Genomic DNA, 17,695 nt, shown 5'->3' on the forward strand with positions numbered 1-17,695 from the left:
CCCTCTGCTTGTGCTCTTTTAAATAAATAAATAAAATCCTAAAAAAAAAAAGTGTATCAGCAGAAATAGAATGCCACTGCCAGAAATAAACAATTTAATGCCTTTGCCTTACTAAAAACAGGTTAATAACATCATCTCCACATGATACACAGAATTTTCTAAAATCTGAATCTATCATTCATTCCATGCAACTAAAACAATCATGCCCTAAAAAGATACTTTTCTACCAAAATATAAGTACTTACCTTCCTAAAATCATTCTTTGCAGATTCTATGACATCCTGAGAAGACATTCTTTTCCTCGGTTCGGGGACGGAAGGCCTCACTTTAGAGGGAGATACTAAAACAGCACCACCTAGAAAAATACAGAAGACAACAAGTCTCAAACCAAATTCTCATGTAGAAAAAGTAGGTAAAATAAGAACTGCAGTGTTTGCCCCTTACCAACAGCTGGAGTGGTGAGATCATGATGAGTCCTTTGGATTCCACCAAGTTCTCTCAGCTTTGGAGTAGGAAGCCTGCCTTCTTTTCCAGAAGATACAGAAGAAGAATCTGACCTATAAATACAGTCTACTATGAAGCATTTTCTCCAGAAAATAGAATTTAAAATATTTTGTCATTATTGTGCAATAATAAAATACGTAATTTATAAGATAAGGCCATTTTGTTTCTGAAAAAAATAACAAATCCACATGCAATTGAAAGTGACTGAATACTAGAAAAGAGGGGAAGATCACTGCAAGTCAGCAACACAGAACATAGAATTCCTCCATTAAATCAGGGCCTAAGGTTCCTATTAGGTGCAAAACCCATGACTGAATGATAAGGGATTTAGATTATGAGCCAAAAGCACCATTATCAGTGATAGAGAACCACCTCCCAGAGCAATTAACATACATATCAACATATCAACAGGAATTAGCTATTTGCAGAAATCACTTATTTTAATATCATCAAACATTATCTTTCTTTTTGGTAAAACATTTGATATTGAAGAGTATCAGCTATTTTCCTTAAATCATAAAGAAAGCCATGGTCCCAGACACATTTACAAAACTGGCAGGTCAGAACTGATGGAACATAAATTAAAATGATTCTATAACTACTGCCGCCCAAGTAGCTCAATGTTCAAGTGTTCAACTACCAATTACTGGTGACTCAAATACCTGCGTGAACCAAATTATACATCAGATAGAAATGCCTGCATTGTGACATTAAAGTAACATCTGTTCTCTCTGAGTCATAAAACCAAGAGTGTAAGCCACTGAACTTAGTGACAAAACAAAAAATATGAACCATGTGCATAATGTTAATACCGATTAACTTAAAACTCTCACCCTTCTTTTATCTTGTCTGCCTCAGATTTTTCATGTACTTCCAACTTGTCCAGCTCTCCCGAATGAACCTGCTTGTCCTTTTCCATTTTCTCCTCCTCCTCCCCCTCCTCCTCTCGCAGCTGTTTCTGCATCCCCTCATTGGTGTTCTCTGCATCCCACGCCAGGCGCCTTCTAACAGGTAAGGTGGGAGCATCTGACATGCCCAATTTCTCTGTGGTATTTTTCTGGGGCTGCTCTTCCAAAACAGGCCTTTTTTCTTCCAGTGTTGTAGGAGGACACTTCTGCAAAGTCTTATGGCTTGTAGGATCTCTACATAACAAAAAAGTTTCAAACTTGAGTTTGAGCTTATACTAACTTTAATGAGTCTATCATTCCCTTCCAATGTTCACTACTATGTTTCCCACAAGTATTACCTTGCCCAGGTACTGAAGAAAGAAATCAAATTAAGAGTTCACAGGACAGTATAATAAAGTAATACTACAATTTGGATTTTCTATTAAAATACTCCAAAATAAAATATTTGCATCTTCTCTCATTCCTACCCTCACAAGGCATGCCCATACCACCGCTGACAACATGCATGGGTGTCCCCGGACTGGCATTTACACACATACATTAGGACTCCACATAGTCTAATTTGTTCACTTGTCAATTAGGGTTTATGCACAAACTCAAGTGTACTTGAGGATCAAGCAAACTGATTCAAATTTTACACTTTAGGTAATCTTTTTCAGACATTCCTAAGGAATGGATTTTGTGGTGAATTTTTAAAATCAGATGTCATAATTAGAACTTATAGGTCAATTGGGCTTATATGATGATATTAATAAATACTAGAACCAAAATATAATTTGCTACAAATCAAAGTGCTATTTCTCTTACAAACAGTTAAATAATGTTCACTTTAAAACCCAAAAGAGCAGAGAACTCTCCCATAGAATCAGGGCCTAAGTGTCATATTAGCCACATAAATCCATTAACGAATGGTGACAGGATGTACTACTAGCTTATATTCTCTAAGTTGTAATTGTTGTTGCTGCCTTTTCTTCTTACTTTTTTAAAGTTCTTTCCATCTACTGCATAATCATCCCTATTCTCTATCCTTAAGAGACATTATTTTAAAAAAGTAACATTATAAAGTCTAGTCTTCCAGATTTACATTATTATTTACACAAAGCTTTACGTCTCACAGAAAATAAACTAAAATAATGAATAATCTCATCCGACTAGAAGACAAATTTTGAGTGGTCATGTCATTTTCCTGTGATTCCATGACCTACTTAAGCTACAACAGACTTTTTTGCCGTCCACAAAGAACATAGCTCACCCAGCAAGATCTAGAGCTCTAATGTTACTACTAATAGTTCCTTCTGAGCTTGTTGTGGAGGAGACGTCCCAACAGCGATTGTTATCAGACAGAAGCTGATTCAGATGGTCCCGAGAAAAATGTGTTCCTTGAACTCGTTTCCTGTAAAACTCCGCCTTCTCTCGGAGTTCTTTAACCTACACAGGAGAGTTGAGACACTGTGTGTTACTTTGAATGCTCGATTGCAAATATCACCACGCTGCTTATCAACAATAATGCACAAATATAGCCAGAGACCAAGGAGAAGGGAAGGCAAAAGGAGCCACAGACATTCATCAGACTACGCACATTTTAAGCAGAAATTAAAACAGTCAAGCTAAAGCGCAATGCAGTTATTTTATTTCAGGCCAGCGGGCAGGAAGAACTTGCAGCAGTTAAGAAAAATATTGACACCTACTTCTTATTTTGACTGAAATTACACAAGTAATCTATGCATTATTACAGTTTTTAAAAACTCAAAAGCGACCAACCTCCGCATACCACATGGCATTTAGAGAAGCCTAGGAGAGGAATATAGAAACATAACTTAATGACAGGTTAATGTCATAGCAGAACATTAATGGGAATCAATGAAATACCTTATTATTCTTCCTTCTAAATATATAACAAACTTGTCAATCAATATTTTAAAAATAATTTTTAGTAATATTTAATCCACTAAGCAAGATGTCCTATTACTACCTGGAAACCCAGCCACATTCCCACATGGCTGAAATGCTATCAACAACAGGTAACCTAATTATTATTCCCACTTCCCCACGTTTGGAAGAGTAGTGACATGCCACAAACCCCTATCCTTTCTGTCCTAGCTGCTACTACTATCGAAGGCCCCAGTGAGAGAATCATGAGACTGCCCTCTCTCAATTGTTCGACATTCCCTAGGCATCAGCAAAATCTCAACTTTAAAAAAAAAAAAATGTATTAAATATAAGAATATCCCACAAAATAACAATTGTAATATATTCAGCAAAGTGACAATTCAAAAAACTGTTCTGATGAACTATAAGGTAATTTGAATTCCTTAACATGCAAAGAACATTTTTTCATTTGGAACGAAGCCTTTTATACTCTCTGAAACCCTTTAATTTTATACGTCACACTGCCACCTGCTGGCTTCCCTAAATTCAATTCCACAACGCAAAAAAATTAAGTTTCAGCTTAAAATTGTTTCACATCATCTTTTATTTATTTTATTTATTTTATTTATTTATTTATTTATTTATTTATTCTTTAAAAACTCAATTTTTCCTATCATAAAGATGGACTAATAACATTAAAAAGATATGCAGATGCTGTCTGCTAACATTTTCTTTCACTTATAGGCAAAAAGCAAATAAACTTGGCATTGCAAAAGCAACTGGGGAAACACATCCTCAGTTCCTTAAGGAACACTCCTGAATGCAAAGGGATGAAAGTGTTACATCTGCAAGGGAACTACCGAAAGCAAAGGACAGTACCTGTCATGGTGGCTAAGAAACCATATAATCCGAGCAGAGTACTACTGGCCTAACAAACCAAACCTGAAACATTCCTTAAGGATAATGCAAAATATTTTTTTAAAGATTTATTTATTTATTCATTCAGAGAGAGAGAGAGACAGGCAGAGACACAGGCAGAGGGAGAAGCAGGCTCCATGCAGGTAGCCCGACGTGGGACTCAATCCTGGGTCTCCAGGATCACGCCTTGGGCTGCAGGCGGCGCCAAACCGCTGCACCACCGGGGCTGCCCAATGCAAAATATTGTCTTCACTGCCAAGAAAAACTGAGCCATGTTCATTTATCATTTCTGTTAACTCCTAAACTTTAAATTACCAGTAATGGTTTTTGTATTTAACAGATGGAACTGAGATATACAGTTTGAGTCCATTAACCAGAGTGTTCTGCTGTTAAGTAGGCTCCACGCCCAATGTGGGGCTTGAACTCAGGACTCTAAGATCAAGAGTTGCATGCCCTACCAGCAGAGCCAGCCAGGTACCCTCTCACCAGGGTGTTTTGAACGCACAGAGGTCTTGTTATAAAAGTGCCTTGATATAATCCAGATCTTACTTCTATTAAGTCCTCTCACGTTTCAAATGTTTCACAGCTGCATTATCACCTACATGATAAAATCTTCAAGCTTTAGCACAGCTTCCTCCTCCAGTCTCAAAGGCCTTCATGCATATCCTCATTAGTACTTATTTCATTCCACTGGAATTAATTGCTCTTGTCATTCTCCCCCATTAATCTATAAACCACACAATGTGAAGGAAAATGCAGCACACAACCTGTCCTGAGTGTAGACTCAGCGCTAGGCCTGAGCTGGATGGCTGGTAGCCAAAGATAAGCAAGAAAGTCCCTGCAGCACTCAATGTGCTCACAGTCTGATAGAGGAGGCCAACTTTCTCCTCCTTGATAAATTATCATAATACTGTATAGTCTATGCCATAATAATTGAAGGAATGGTTCAAATGCAGCCACACTGTGTAAGGTGAGCTGGGAAGGAACAGCAGAGAAGGCTGTATTTCATCCAGGTGGGAAGACCTATTGTCTGATGAATGAGAGGAAGGATAAATATCCCCTCCATGTGAACAGTGATCCAGTTTTACTTGTTAACAATATTTTTTTTAAAAAAAAAGCAGATACTATGGAAATTCTATAAAGCTTTATTCAATTCTATTTGTTACTGACATTCAAAACTCAATGTTTTAAACTTATCATCAATATTTATTAATAATCTTAGTGCTAATGTTATAGTGGTTTACAAATATATGATTTTAGACTTCTAGATCCTAAACTAGGATGAAAAAATAGAAAGTTGGTATTTCCTAAAGCGAGCTGTTCTACTAGAAAAAGAAAAAAAAAACCCTACTGGTATGAATTCAGTCTCAAGAACCAATAAGCAGAGCCACTAAAAAGGATATGAACTCAAACGCAATTAAAACAACACACACATCCTTTCCAAGTAATGCCATCAGATTATAGGATATAAATGCTGTAAGTAGAATGTTTTCATTTCTGAATTTCTTTGTCCAAAATAAGAATTCAACTAAGTTGTTTAACATTTATATACAGAAAATTCAGATTAAAAAAGATTAAAAAATAAAAATTTTCCCCAAAAGTTATCCCCCTCAAAATGAGTCATCTTTATGCATAGCCATCCTTACAATATCTGTCAAATTACAGTATGTCTCTCAAATGTGGGACTTTATCTTAAAGTCCTATTTGTGGAAGATACATTAGAAAAAAAAGCATCTCAACTAACGTTTGGATTAGAAAATTATCTAACAATCAAGAAAAAAGAAATTTAACACAGGTTCAGCAGTTATTCTAAGGATGAGACCGAACAATCACAACATGCTAGTTATTATTAAAAACCTTTAAAAAAAATAAATAAAAATAAAAACCACCTTATAAGTGAGCGTTTTAAAAAGCAATAGTGCCAGTGGTTATATAATGGAGACAACAAATATAAGTCACTGGACAAATAAAATCAACCACCTTAATATTATATGAATAGGTACTTGGGTCTTAGGATAAGATACCCAGGCACTAGAGTATGAATAAATAGATTCAAAAAGTTTAATATTTCAAACAACATAGGAGGAAATGAATATGATATAGGGACTAGAAAACTATAACAGGACTCAAAAAGTTAACATTCTAATTATAATAAAATCACTGATGTCCAAGTGCATTTGAAGAGCGTGAATAATATTCCTTCATGAAATGTTAGGAGTGGGAAATAAGGGAGTTCCCTATATGTAGATACTTCATAAGCAGCCACAAAAGTAAATGTCTTCAAGTTAAAAATAAAATCTAAGATTTAAGTAAAATATGGCCCACCCTAAATATTTATGACCTGGTTAAGTGAAACAGCTATCAGCATCAGTATAAAATTTAGCTAAAACTTATTCTTTTCTAGCTCAAATTCACTATTTGAATTATTTTGCCCGCAGAGGTTAAGGCAAACAATAGCACTAAATGTTAACAACCACCATTAGCAATGAATTTTTTTTAAGTCTAAAAAACTCAAGATGGATCGTAAATTAACAACAACACAAATGTTTTCTTCCATCAGGGCAGGATAAGGACTATCATTTTATCATGACTCCAGGCATAATCCTCTAGTCCACTAAATTTTTAGAACTGAGGTCTAAATACCAACTTGTCTTAATTTAATGAAGTTTCAGAGACTAAGAGATAATCTTTCCAAAACAAGAAGCCTCTTGTGAGCCCAACCCAGGGAAGCCCCTAAATCTAACAGGCCAGTGGCTAACACCGAATAATTGGCCACACGAGCTCTCTATGGCCATGCTCTGTACCCTGCTGCCTCTGCCCCCAGCTTTTCCTCATTCCCTTTGAGACTGCTCAGAGCTCCTCACCAAGGTCTGGCATGGCTGTAAACCAGTCAGGAGTTTCACTGACACTACTCCTTTGCTTCATCAGGCCTGCTCCCGATGCTCTTCTTTTTAACTTTATTTCACCAGGGTGACTATGTGAATTTTGACTCCACCAATATTTGGGACGGCTTCAAGATTGGCCCTTTACTCTGCTATACTGCTGCTGAGCTATGCTCAAGTAAAGAGCAGCCACAGTGGAAGGAATCAGGTAACCTCCTGAAACAACATGTGGAATACAGGAATCTCACCAGGACATTGGTCTGGGAGCTGCCAGGGCAAAGAGCCAGCAGCTCAAAGAACGAACGCCTTCCTCCAGAGGCTCATTACATGTAACTTTTGGCTATGGCTTCAAGTACAGAGCTAAATAAAAGGTTCATTCCCCATCCAAATTCTCTCTCTCTTCACAATGAAGGGGGATGGGATGTTTTACTTTTGCTTATTCACACAGAAAAAGGCAGGGAAACCATCAAGATGTGGTTTAAAAGATGATAGTTACACAACAACCCAAAAAAACCCTCCACTGTTTCTGACTGTAAGAAGCTTCCCAAAGATTACCCTTTCCCTCAAACCTTTCTTTCGGATCCTCAGAATTTCTCCCACATGTCAGGGTATCCCAACACTAGAACTCAAACCTCTATCAACACAGGCCACTCCTCCCTTACGCTTACAGACTATAATAGTTACACACTGCCAGTGGATTCCACTGTCAGACAAACTAATCTTGAAAATTAATCTTCAATTGAGAGAGTGGAGGTCTGGATATTATTAAGAAAACTACAATGCTATAATTCTATAAACTCAATTGGATTAACACAATGAAACCTTGGATTGTAAAAACCTTTTTAACTTAAAAGACTTTAATAATAAAAATCTCTAGTTGAAAAAGGAACTATTTGATATAAAAAAAATAAACATGCTCATAAACTATATCCTAACACATAACTTTAAGTTCCAGATACTTTCAGTGTTACTACTGTATCACATATCTTTAAACTATTGTCCCTATTACTAAAAGAAACTCACTGTGAAATCAAACTGGGATACAGGCTCAAAGAAAATGTGAGCTTACTGACCTTATATATACTCACCTGGTCTGGTATGTTTTCCTTCACACGGGTCCAAGCCCCGGCTTTATATAAATACTGGGCTGGGCTCAAAAATTTTGCCCTATATTCAGAATTCACCTTCCTAACAAAAATGAAATAAGAATAAATATTTCAGCATGTTAATCATCTAAATACCATGATATTTTTCTTCTAAAATACATACCCAAGCCTTTGATGTCTCCAAGGAGTAAGCTTCTTTTTAGGCTGGCTTGACTCTTTTGATTCCATCTCTGCTTCTAATCTTAAAGGATCATCTGTTTTATCACACTACAATGGAAATAATTTAAACATTTTATGCTTAAAATGTTATACATTAAAGTGAAAACATAAATATTAAAAAGTATAACTGGACACTGTATTACAATTCTGTTTATGGAAGTAAGTTTTAACTACTAAAGATAACCTAGAAGTCACAAGGAATTGACAAGCAAGTTTTAAAACTAGTATACTTTGGTTTTTTGAAGTATAGCTCAGGATTTGGTTCATTTTACAACAAAGAAATTTTATATCCTTGGCTAGGAAAAAAAAAACTTTTAATTAACAAACATCTAAATAAATAAACTTGATGTTACTACCTATTAAACAATTCTTTTACATTTGCCTTTGATATTCAAATTTACATTTAATTGTGTTGTAGTAATTAAGTAGGCTCCATGTTGGGCGTGGAAACCTACTTAAAAATTAATTAATTAATTAAAAACTTAAAAATACACGTATATATGCATATTTGTGTTTGATTTCCATTATTTAAAGTATGTGTTTCTATCTCTACTGTCACCCCTATAGCTCACATTACTGTAAGGCCAATTATTTGCTATTACACATGGTAGACTTACCTGCTGTATTGCCAAGCACTTGCCACAGTATTATATTTATTTAATTAAATCTTTGTCTCCCCACCAGCACAAGAGCTGCATGGGGCTTAGCGTGGTTATTGTATTCTCAGTACCTACCCAGTGCCTGGCTCCCAGTAAGTGCTTAATGAACATGAGACACTTAATGAACAAATGAATAAACTAGCTAAAACCAAAAATTTCGGGTAGCATTTGGTAAAAGAAAATGTGTAGAGTCTAAAATAATTTTTTTTATTTTGTTTAAAGTTAAGAGTTGATGAATACCTTCTTTTCAGGAGATACTGCTTCAAAGTTTCCGTTATCTTTCAAATCATTTCTTAATTTTGGTTCTTTCACTGGAGATAAACCTTTGAAATTTCTTCTGTATTCAGTTTCATGGATGACTGAGTTACCTTTGAATTGTGGAACAAATTTGCTTTTATTGTGGAAAACCTTAAAACAAAAATTACTGTAGTTTAGTTCTTTGTTGGTTAAATATACAAAACTTAGTTTTTCAATTGCTTTAAGAATTTCACATATAAAATTGAATTATAGGATACCAAAAAAAGTAAAATTATATGACTGTTTATAATGTCATTTCATATACATCAAAAGGACAACAAAAGCAAAAACAGACAAAATGGACTGCATCAAACTAAAAAGCTGCCATATAGGAAGGAAAACAATCAACAGAGTGAAGAGGCAACCTATGGAATGGGAGAAAATTTCTACAAATGCTATATCTGATAGGTTAATATTCAAAATATATAAGGAACTCAATTCAGTAACCAGAAAACAATCTGATTTCAAAAATGGGCAAAGGAGGGGAGCCTGGGTGGCTCACCCAGTTAAGTGTCTGACTTCTGATTTCAGCTCAGGCCCTGATCTTAGGGTCCTAAGACTGAGCCCCACATCACAGTCTGCACTTAGCAGGCAGTCTGCTCAAGGATTCTCTGTCTCCCTCTCCCTCTGCCCTTCCTCCTGTGCAGGCTTTCTCTCACTCTCTGAAATGAATAAAATCTTTTTTAAAAAAATTTTTTTTAATTTTTAAAAATGGGCAAAGGGACATAAACAGACACAAATAACAATGGAACAGAATAGAAAGCCCAAAAATAACCTTGTGCATATATAGTCAATTAATTTATAACAAAAGAGACAAAAATTGGGAAAGTATAACCGCTTCAATAAATGGCGTTGAAAAAATTTGACAGTCACATGCAGAAAAATGAAACTAGACCCTATCAATCAGACCAAAATGGGTCAGAGATGCAAATATAAGATCTAAAACTATAACTAGAAGAAAACATAGGCAGTAAGCTCCTTGACATTGGTGTTGGCAATGATTTTTTGGATTTGACCCCAAAAGCAAAGGCAACAAAAGCAAAAATAAACAAGTAGGACTATATCAAACTAAAAAGCTTTTGTATAGCAAAAGAAAGCACCAACAAAATGAAAAGGCAAACTATGGAATGGGAGAAAATATTTGCAAATCATATATCTGATAAGGGGCTAATAACCAAAATAATAAAGAACTACAACGCAGTAGAAAAGCAAACAATCCGATTAAAAAATAGGCAAGGAATTGAATAGACATTTTTCCAAAAAAGACATACAGATAGCCAACAAGTATATTAAATGGTGCTCAACATCACTCATCATCAGGGAAATGTAAATCAAAACCACAGTGAGTTATCAGCTCACACCTGTTCAAATAGTTATTATCAAAAATACAAAAGATGACAAGCGTTAGCAAAGACGTGAAGAAAAGAGAACCCTTGTATATTGTTGGTAGGAATGTAAATTAGTACAGTCATTATGGAAAACAATATGAAGGTTCCTCAAAAAATTAAAAATAGAACTACCATATGATCCAACAATTCCACTTCTGGGCATGTTCCCAAAGGAAATGAAATCAGTATCTCACAGATATCTGCATTCCCACATTCACTGCAGCATTATGCATAACAGTCAAGATATGGAACCAACCTAAGTGCTCACAAACAGATGAATGGATAAAGAATATGATACATACAATTAGAGGAATATCATTCAGCCTTAAAAAAAGAAGGAAATCCTGTCATTTGCAAGAAAAAAAAAAGATGAACCTGGAGAACATATGCTAAGTAAAATAAGCTAGACACAGAAAGACAAATACAGTAGATCTCACTTATGTGAAATCTAAACAAGTGCAACTCACAGACGCAGAGAATAGTGGTTACCAGGGACTAGGGAGCGGGAGAAATGGAGACACACTTGTCAAAGGGTACAAAGCTCCAGTTTGCACAATGAATTCTGGAAATCTAAGGTACAACATAGTGACCATAGTTAATACTACCATATTATATACTTGAAATGTGCTAAGAGGGTAAATCCTACCACACACATACACACAAAGGCAACTGCGATAAATGTGTTAATTAGCTTGATTATGGTATTTCACAAAGTACATACAGATCAGAACATTACATGTACACTGTATCATTTTTATTTGTCAATTATACCTCAATAAAGCAGGGGAAAAAAACCCCAAAAATCAATTTTCTACACTCGTTGTTTTGAATAATAGTTACTATAATAAAAAATAACATTTAAACCAAAAAAAAAAAAAAATGAACCATATCTTTTCTCCTCAAAGTTTCCCTCCCCCCTTCCCTCCCTCTCAGCAGTATGGTAAAGGGATAAGTAAAATAGGCATATTTTAAGGATATGAACAAGACATTCACTTTTCAAGCAATTCTGTTAGTTCTACTGGTTTTTTCCTTCCTTGACATCAACTTTTTTTCTTCCTCCAAAAAGAGAAAGATTCTCAACATTTTGAATGTCTGATATGTTCATTTGTTCAGTTTTAGTCCTTTGCTTGCTTATCCTTAGCTTAATGCAAGGGAAAAAATAGGTAATTATTATCTTTTTAGTTTTAAACATTTTCATTTATCCTGAATATTTTACAATATGGTTTCTATTGTACCACTGATTACAAAGAAAGCAAAAGGAAAAGACATGGAGGGCAAATGAGATATATTATTGCTTGACAATGCTGAATAGTGCATCTTCATTCAGACCAAATCCAAGCAGAGTATCTTTTTCCTGAGTATAACCTCAAAACTTTTCTGCCAAAAGTTGTTCAGACCCCTGTACATATTAATATAAGACATCCTTTCAGAAAACAGGTGCTTGGTAAAATAGGACCAAATAGCTCCTTTAGAGGTTCCCTATCAACAAGCATTGAAAGTTTCCATCACATGGTTCTTCAAACTACAGACCCTAAAATTGATATGCTTTGAATCAACAAAGAGCATTTGCTTCCCCCCAAAAAATATTTGAAACCCTCACTGATGAAAGCAGTAAAGCTACTAAGTGAAGGTACTGCTAGTGATTTACTTCATAATATCCTTGTGGCCCCATAAAAAGAGCATTTCTGAAGCACAATGTTTCTCCTGAAATATGTAAAAGCCATCAGTGGGGCTTTGATTTGAATCAGCTTTAGCTGATAAAGGAGAAATGCTCTACAAAAACTGAACAATTACAATTTTCAAATAGTAAGTAATTTTGTAGGTACACTTACTATTCAAGAACACTTGTGAGCCAGCAAAAGAAGTACTGCTCCTATTTACTAGATTCACAAAGGATACACACATCACCTCATGCTATTTTATGTTTCTAAAATGTTATATAAATTTCAGTTTTTTAGAAAATTGAATAACAAGTAAGCAAGCCCAATGCTGCCACAATTTACAGGATCACAGGTATTATCATCTTAGTATAAGATTACTGATATTACTGTCTTGTTGAATCTACCCTCTCAGTGCTCAGGGGTATATAATGTTTGTAAGTGAATGTTGAGATAGAGGAGCAAATGAACATAAGGGTGTATGGGAGCAGGGGCGGTTTATAAAGAAAAATGCCAAAATCAAGAGAAAGAAAAGTCTAAGCTGCCATGGGCCTCTGCAGCTATTCTAAATTAAGTATTTCCTTACCTGGGCCTAGAAGTATGATTAAGAAGTAAGAGTTAAGAGCCTAAGAACTGTTTAGATGATGATAGTAGTAAAACAACAGAGCATTTATTAGTTAACGGTAGTCCAGTACCAAAAACTGCGTAAAGGTATAATGAAATCTAGTATCACATTTAGTTCTCATCATAGCTTTCAAATTTTACAAATGTAGTTAAACTGACAAATCTAATTACTGCTCATTTGATACAAAAAAAAGATTATGTATCTTGCATTGCTTTTATTTTGTATTTACTAAAATATACAAAGCAGTTATGCCTTTCTTGCAAGACAGAAAACATGCAACATATTAGTCAACAAACACAATATTTTAGAATAAGACCAATCTAATAATTTTTTTTATTAAGCAAAAAAATCCCACAGCATGCAGAAACTTACCAGGAATCAAGTTTCATTACCCTGTCTCATATTTAGTGGATGTCATGGATTTGGCAACAATGATCATGAGTGGCCTAGGACAATATCACTTATCACTACTATAAATCAGAATAGAATGATTTTAGCAAAAAATCTCATTTTCACTTTCCTAGAACCTACCTCCAGGCCTACTTAAGTACCTAATTTCTCTTAGCTCTTAGTTCCATGTAAATCTCCATCACTAGATCAGAAGAGGATACTTAAAAATGTATTACATCCATTAACCTACCTGATTGGCGGCAAAAACTGGAGCAGTTTCTTTAGGGGTCTTCCAAACAAACTGCCTTTGATACTCAGAATTCCTCAAGATATTACGTGAAGGAACAACAGTCAATCCTGCTTTCTTCCGAAGAACTCTATCCAACTGTTAGGGAAGAAAAATCCCACCCAGAGTCATTAGAAGTTTCTATTCAAACTTTTTCTTTCACTATAGTAAAAAAAACAAAACGTGTAACATGAAATCCACCCTCTTAACAAATTTTTAAGTATACAGTATTGTTAACTACGTGCACATCGTTGTAACCACAAACTTTTTTCAATTGAGAAGTAATCTCCCTTTTAAATTGTCAAACTATTGAAAATTCCTTTAATTCCTTACAAGGAATTTAAAAAATTAAATTAAAAATTAAATTCCTTACAAGGAATTTTATTTCTTAATTTCTGTGCGTTCCACGAAAAGATAGCACCTTTCATTCAATCTCTTCCTACCAGTTATTCATAACTAAATCTGTTACGAAGAAACGGCAGCACCTTGCCTTATCCACACCTTGCTTCTGAGACACCCCTTCCCCTGCTCACCACTTACACGTCACCTTCCTTGATTCTACTGTGCCCCCCGGTTTTTGCAACAAGCCACAAATTCTTCACCAACACTTCTGAATGCCTCTCCGCGGTTCTGGCGGACAAGAAATGGGGAAGAAGCAATCCACTGGAGAAAGATGCGGGAGGCAGTGAGCAGCCTGCACAGGTCCCTGCAGCCTATGCTTATGTGCTCGCAGGGACGTTCCGCGGGCCAGGTGTGACATAAGAGAGCAGAACTCCAAGATCTTTGAGATTCAGCCAGAACTGCCCTTCCTTTTGCGTTTAATCAATTGCGATTCTGTTTGTTTACACAATAAGAAATTGAAAAGGGCCCACGTAGAAGTCAGCTCACCACCCCCGCCAGAGGTAATGGCCTGCTACTCTCCTTCTCCTGTCTCAATTTGATCTCTCCCTTAGGACTGTGGTGCTGATATATGATGAATAAAATCCAGAGGCAAGCTGTCCATCCAATGAAGAGATATCTTAGTATAACCAGTACAAAATGGCAACTACTAAAAACAGAACTCCCAATAACTAAAGTCAACAGCCTCTTACCTATATATATTCTCTAAGACATTAGATAAGAAAACAACAATGGAAAATTTTTAAGCACAAAATATAGTATTACTGAAATGATGAAATTTACAAAGGATTCTATGGTTTTGAAAAGAAATACCGTGAGTATACCTACCCCGTTATCTACATTTTCTGAATGAAGCTTAGTGGAAGGTTCCGGGTCCTCATTTTCTTTAACTGGTATATGGTTTGCTATTATATCCGCATTATTTTCCACACTATCTGAAGCCCCTTCAGCTCTAGAGTCTGTAGACTGAGATCTGGTTCTTTTGGGAACCCTTTCTTGGGTAACATCTTCTTTTTGTTCTGCCTCTTGCAATTCTGTTTCTGGGGCTTCAGGTTTTGGGGATATAACTATATCATTCTCTGGGATCGCTCCATTCCACTCAAGAGATTTTGAAATCTGTGGGTCATGATAAGGGACTCTTCTTTTTGAAATAAAACTTGGCTCTCTTGTGATTCCTACAAAATACAGCATATAAAAATTGCAGCTACCAAAGTATAAAGTTACAAAGACAACTTTTAATAACACTTGTAAGGGACGCCTGGGGGCTCAGTTGGTTGAGCGGCTGCCTTCGGCTCAGGGCGTGATCCTGGAGTGCCAGAATCGAGTACCACGTCGGGCTCCTTGCATGGAGCTTGCTTCTCCTCCCTGTGCCTCTGCCTCTCTGTATCTCTCATGAATAAATAAATAAAACATTTAAAAATAATAATAATAATACTTATGAGAGAAGAAATGGAATTGAAAATTCAGTTGAGGTACAAGGTCCTTTGAGTGGCAGGATAAAAAAAAGTTTATCAACATAAAAATCTTTAATTTTGCTTTTTAAAAATACTAAAAGTTTGACATAATTTTTTTTTTAATCGGGGTCACAATGTTCAAGTTATCCTGACACAAGTCACTAGAATCACAACGTGACGGGCCTGGCAAGCCAAGCAGGACATGTTGCCTCCGTTTCTAATTACTTTCCTGTGCTACTTAACAGAACAATGGGCATTGGTACTGTCAAAATTTGGAACTTTTCACAAAGCTTCTCTTATGCACAGTAGACCAAGAAGAGAAGGGATGAGATGTCATTATGCTGGATCTTGGTTCTACGTTTGCATTGATTTCCTGGGAATTAAAGAGAATGAACCCTTTTAACAGGAGCTAAGATACTATTTCTCTATATTTCTGTCTGGCAAGCAAATGTCCAAAAAACTGAACCTTCTACCCAAGTAAGAGGAGCTCTGTGGAATGACAGCCACTGAGATACTGTCCTAGTTTGGGGCCATTCTTTAAATAGAAGCCTGTGTAGGATGGGGAAGAAGGAGTAAGACTAGAAAGGAGGAGAAGGAAGGTGAACTGAAAATCTGGCAATGACATAGAACCCCCAGTTCTCTAGCCTGTCACTGAGTTTTGGCCATTGAACCAGGGTCCCCACCCTTACAACGCTTCCCTAGACTAGTGGTCTTCATACTGGGTGCATATGTGTCTGGAGGCATATGGAGACATTCTGGGGGATAAGCAGAAATGGGCCGCTTAAGGGAATCATTTTGCAGATCCTAACTCTATATGATTTCCCAACACTGGTCTGCCTGAGAGCTGCACCTGCCTTCTGTAGTCTTTGTTCCCTTTCCCACTTTGCAAAAGGAAGACATACCTCTCAGCCAGCCCCACGGGATAAAAAAAAATTATCCGAAGTGGGAAGGACAAACAAAGGGACAATTCATGTGTAACTACTGAGAGAGAATATCTGACAGCCAAGCAAAGAAGGCTGAGATTACAAATAACAAAGGAACAGTGCTTTATTTTATCCAGGTCCACACCTTCCTATCTTAGAATTAAAATTCGGGAGTCAGAGGGTTGTCACATGAAACAACTAGATGTTAACACATGCTAACACGTTTACAGCAATTGAAAAACACAGACTTTTTTCTCACAGAAAGGAATTCTAATTTGCCTGATTAGTTTGCCAAGGAGGACTGACTTTCCCAATTATATGATGAACATTTACCATAAATTCAATGAGCTACACTGGCAGCTCCAAAGTTTTAACAAAGCATATGTGAAACAGATGCACAATATTCAATATGCCAGAAAGCATATCCTTTGAAACTATTTGTTACACTTATGATTAAAAAACTTAAATATTAACTTGAAAATGTGAAAAGATGCAAAGACTTTCCAAACCCTTTTAAGGGATATGAAAGCAAAAAAGTTTGAGGGCCATTGCCCTAGACTTTAACACACAGAGAGGCTTCTGGTGGAAGAGCACAATGAAAGGGGAAGATTCTCAAGCACTCCGGCCTTTTCTCCCAGCACCAGCAAAAATACACTAAGGGGGAAAAATACACTATGTTAACAGAACGTCCAGCTCGTCCTTGGTAAAACCAGCGTTATTCCTCACTAGCCTCCCACCTCCCTTTCTGAACACCCTGGAGTTCTCACTCTGCCCTTCCCCTTAACCTCACATTCTCCATTAATACACCTCCCCTGGACTGTTCCTGCCTTCATAATATACCATACTCCAAAGTGGCTTTGCTCCCACTCTTGTTTCAACACACCCTCAAATGTAGCTTATCTAAGTTAAAATGTTACGGGGACAATGATCTGGTTAACCAATTCCCCAGTGTTCTAACGGGCCATCAGTGGAATATCTATACTTTAGGATTTACTTTGGATTAATCTAATAGAGCCTCAAATTTGTAGACTTTTGGGTCATTTGGTGGATTCTGAGTACCACCTTGCCCAAAAAGCAGGGACATCCCGTGTCTGAAGTCGGGCTCTGGACAAAGGATCCTGATGCTTCAGAGGAACCCAGAGCCACCCACTTAGCCCACTCTTCCCTTTGTTCTCCAACCTAATCCTGGAAACACTCTCCTCATTTTACT

The 17,695-nt window shown here is 36.4% G+C and overlaps 1 protein-coding gene across 3 annotated transcripts in view; it reads right to left on the reverse strand.

Moving 5' to 3' along the window:
- Positions 1–17,695, reverse strand: part of MDM1 (Mdm1 nuclear protein) — a 29,174-nt gene that overhangs the window by 9,024 nt on the left and 2,455 nt on the right. For 2 of the 3 annotated variants that reach the window (XM_038549964.1, XM_038549962.1), the window contains exons 3-12: positions 14,937–15,283; positions 13,674–13,808; positions 9,306–9,473; positions 8,351–8,454; positions 8,170–8,269; positions 3,174–3,203; positions 2,665–2,840; positions 1,338–1,646; positions 445–557; positions 246–355 (exon numbers count right to left, since the gene is read on the reverse strand). In XM_038549964.1, the coding sequence (XP_038405892.1) occupies positions 246–355; positions 445–557; positions 1,338–1,646; positions 2,665–2,840; positions 3,174–3,203; positions 8,170–8,269; positions 8,351–8,454; positions 9,306–9,473; positions 13,674–13,808; positions 14,937–15,283 (1,592 nt within the window). The remainder of the gene's footprint in view (positions 1–245; positions 356–444; positions 558–1,337; positions 1,647–2,664; positions 2,841–3,173; positions 3,204–8,169; positions 8,270–8,350; positions 8,455–9,305; positions 9,474–13,673; positions 13,809–14,936; positions 15,284–17,695) is intronic. The other variant, XM_038549963.1, reaches the window with a different exon arrangement.

Source organism: Canis lupus, chromosome 10, assembly GCF_011100685.1.
Source record: "Canis lupus familiaris isolate Mischka breed German Shepherd chromosome 10, alternate assembly UU_Cfam_GSD_1.0, whole genome shotgun sequence".
Lineage (NCBI taxonomy): Eukaryota > Metazoa > Chordata > Mammalia > Carnivora > Canidae > Canis > Canis lupus.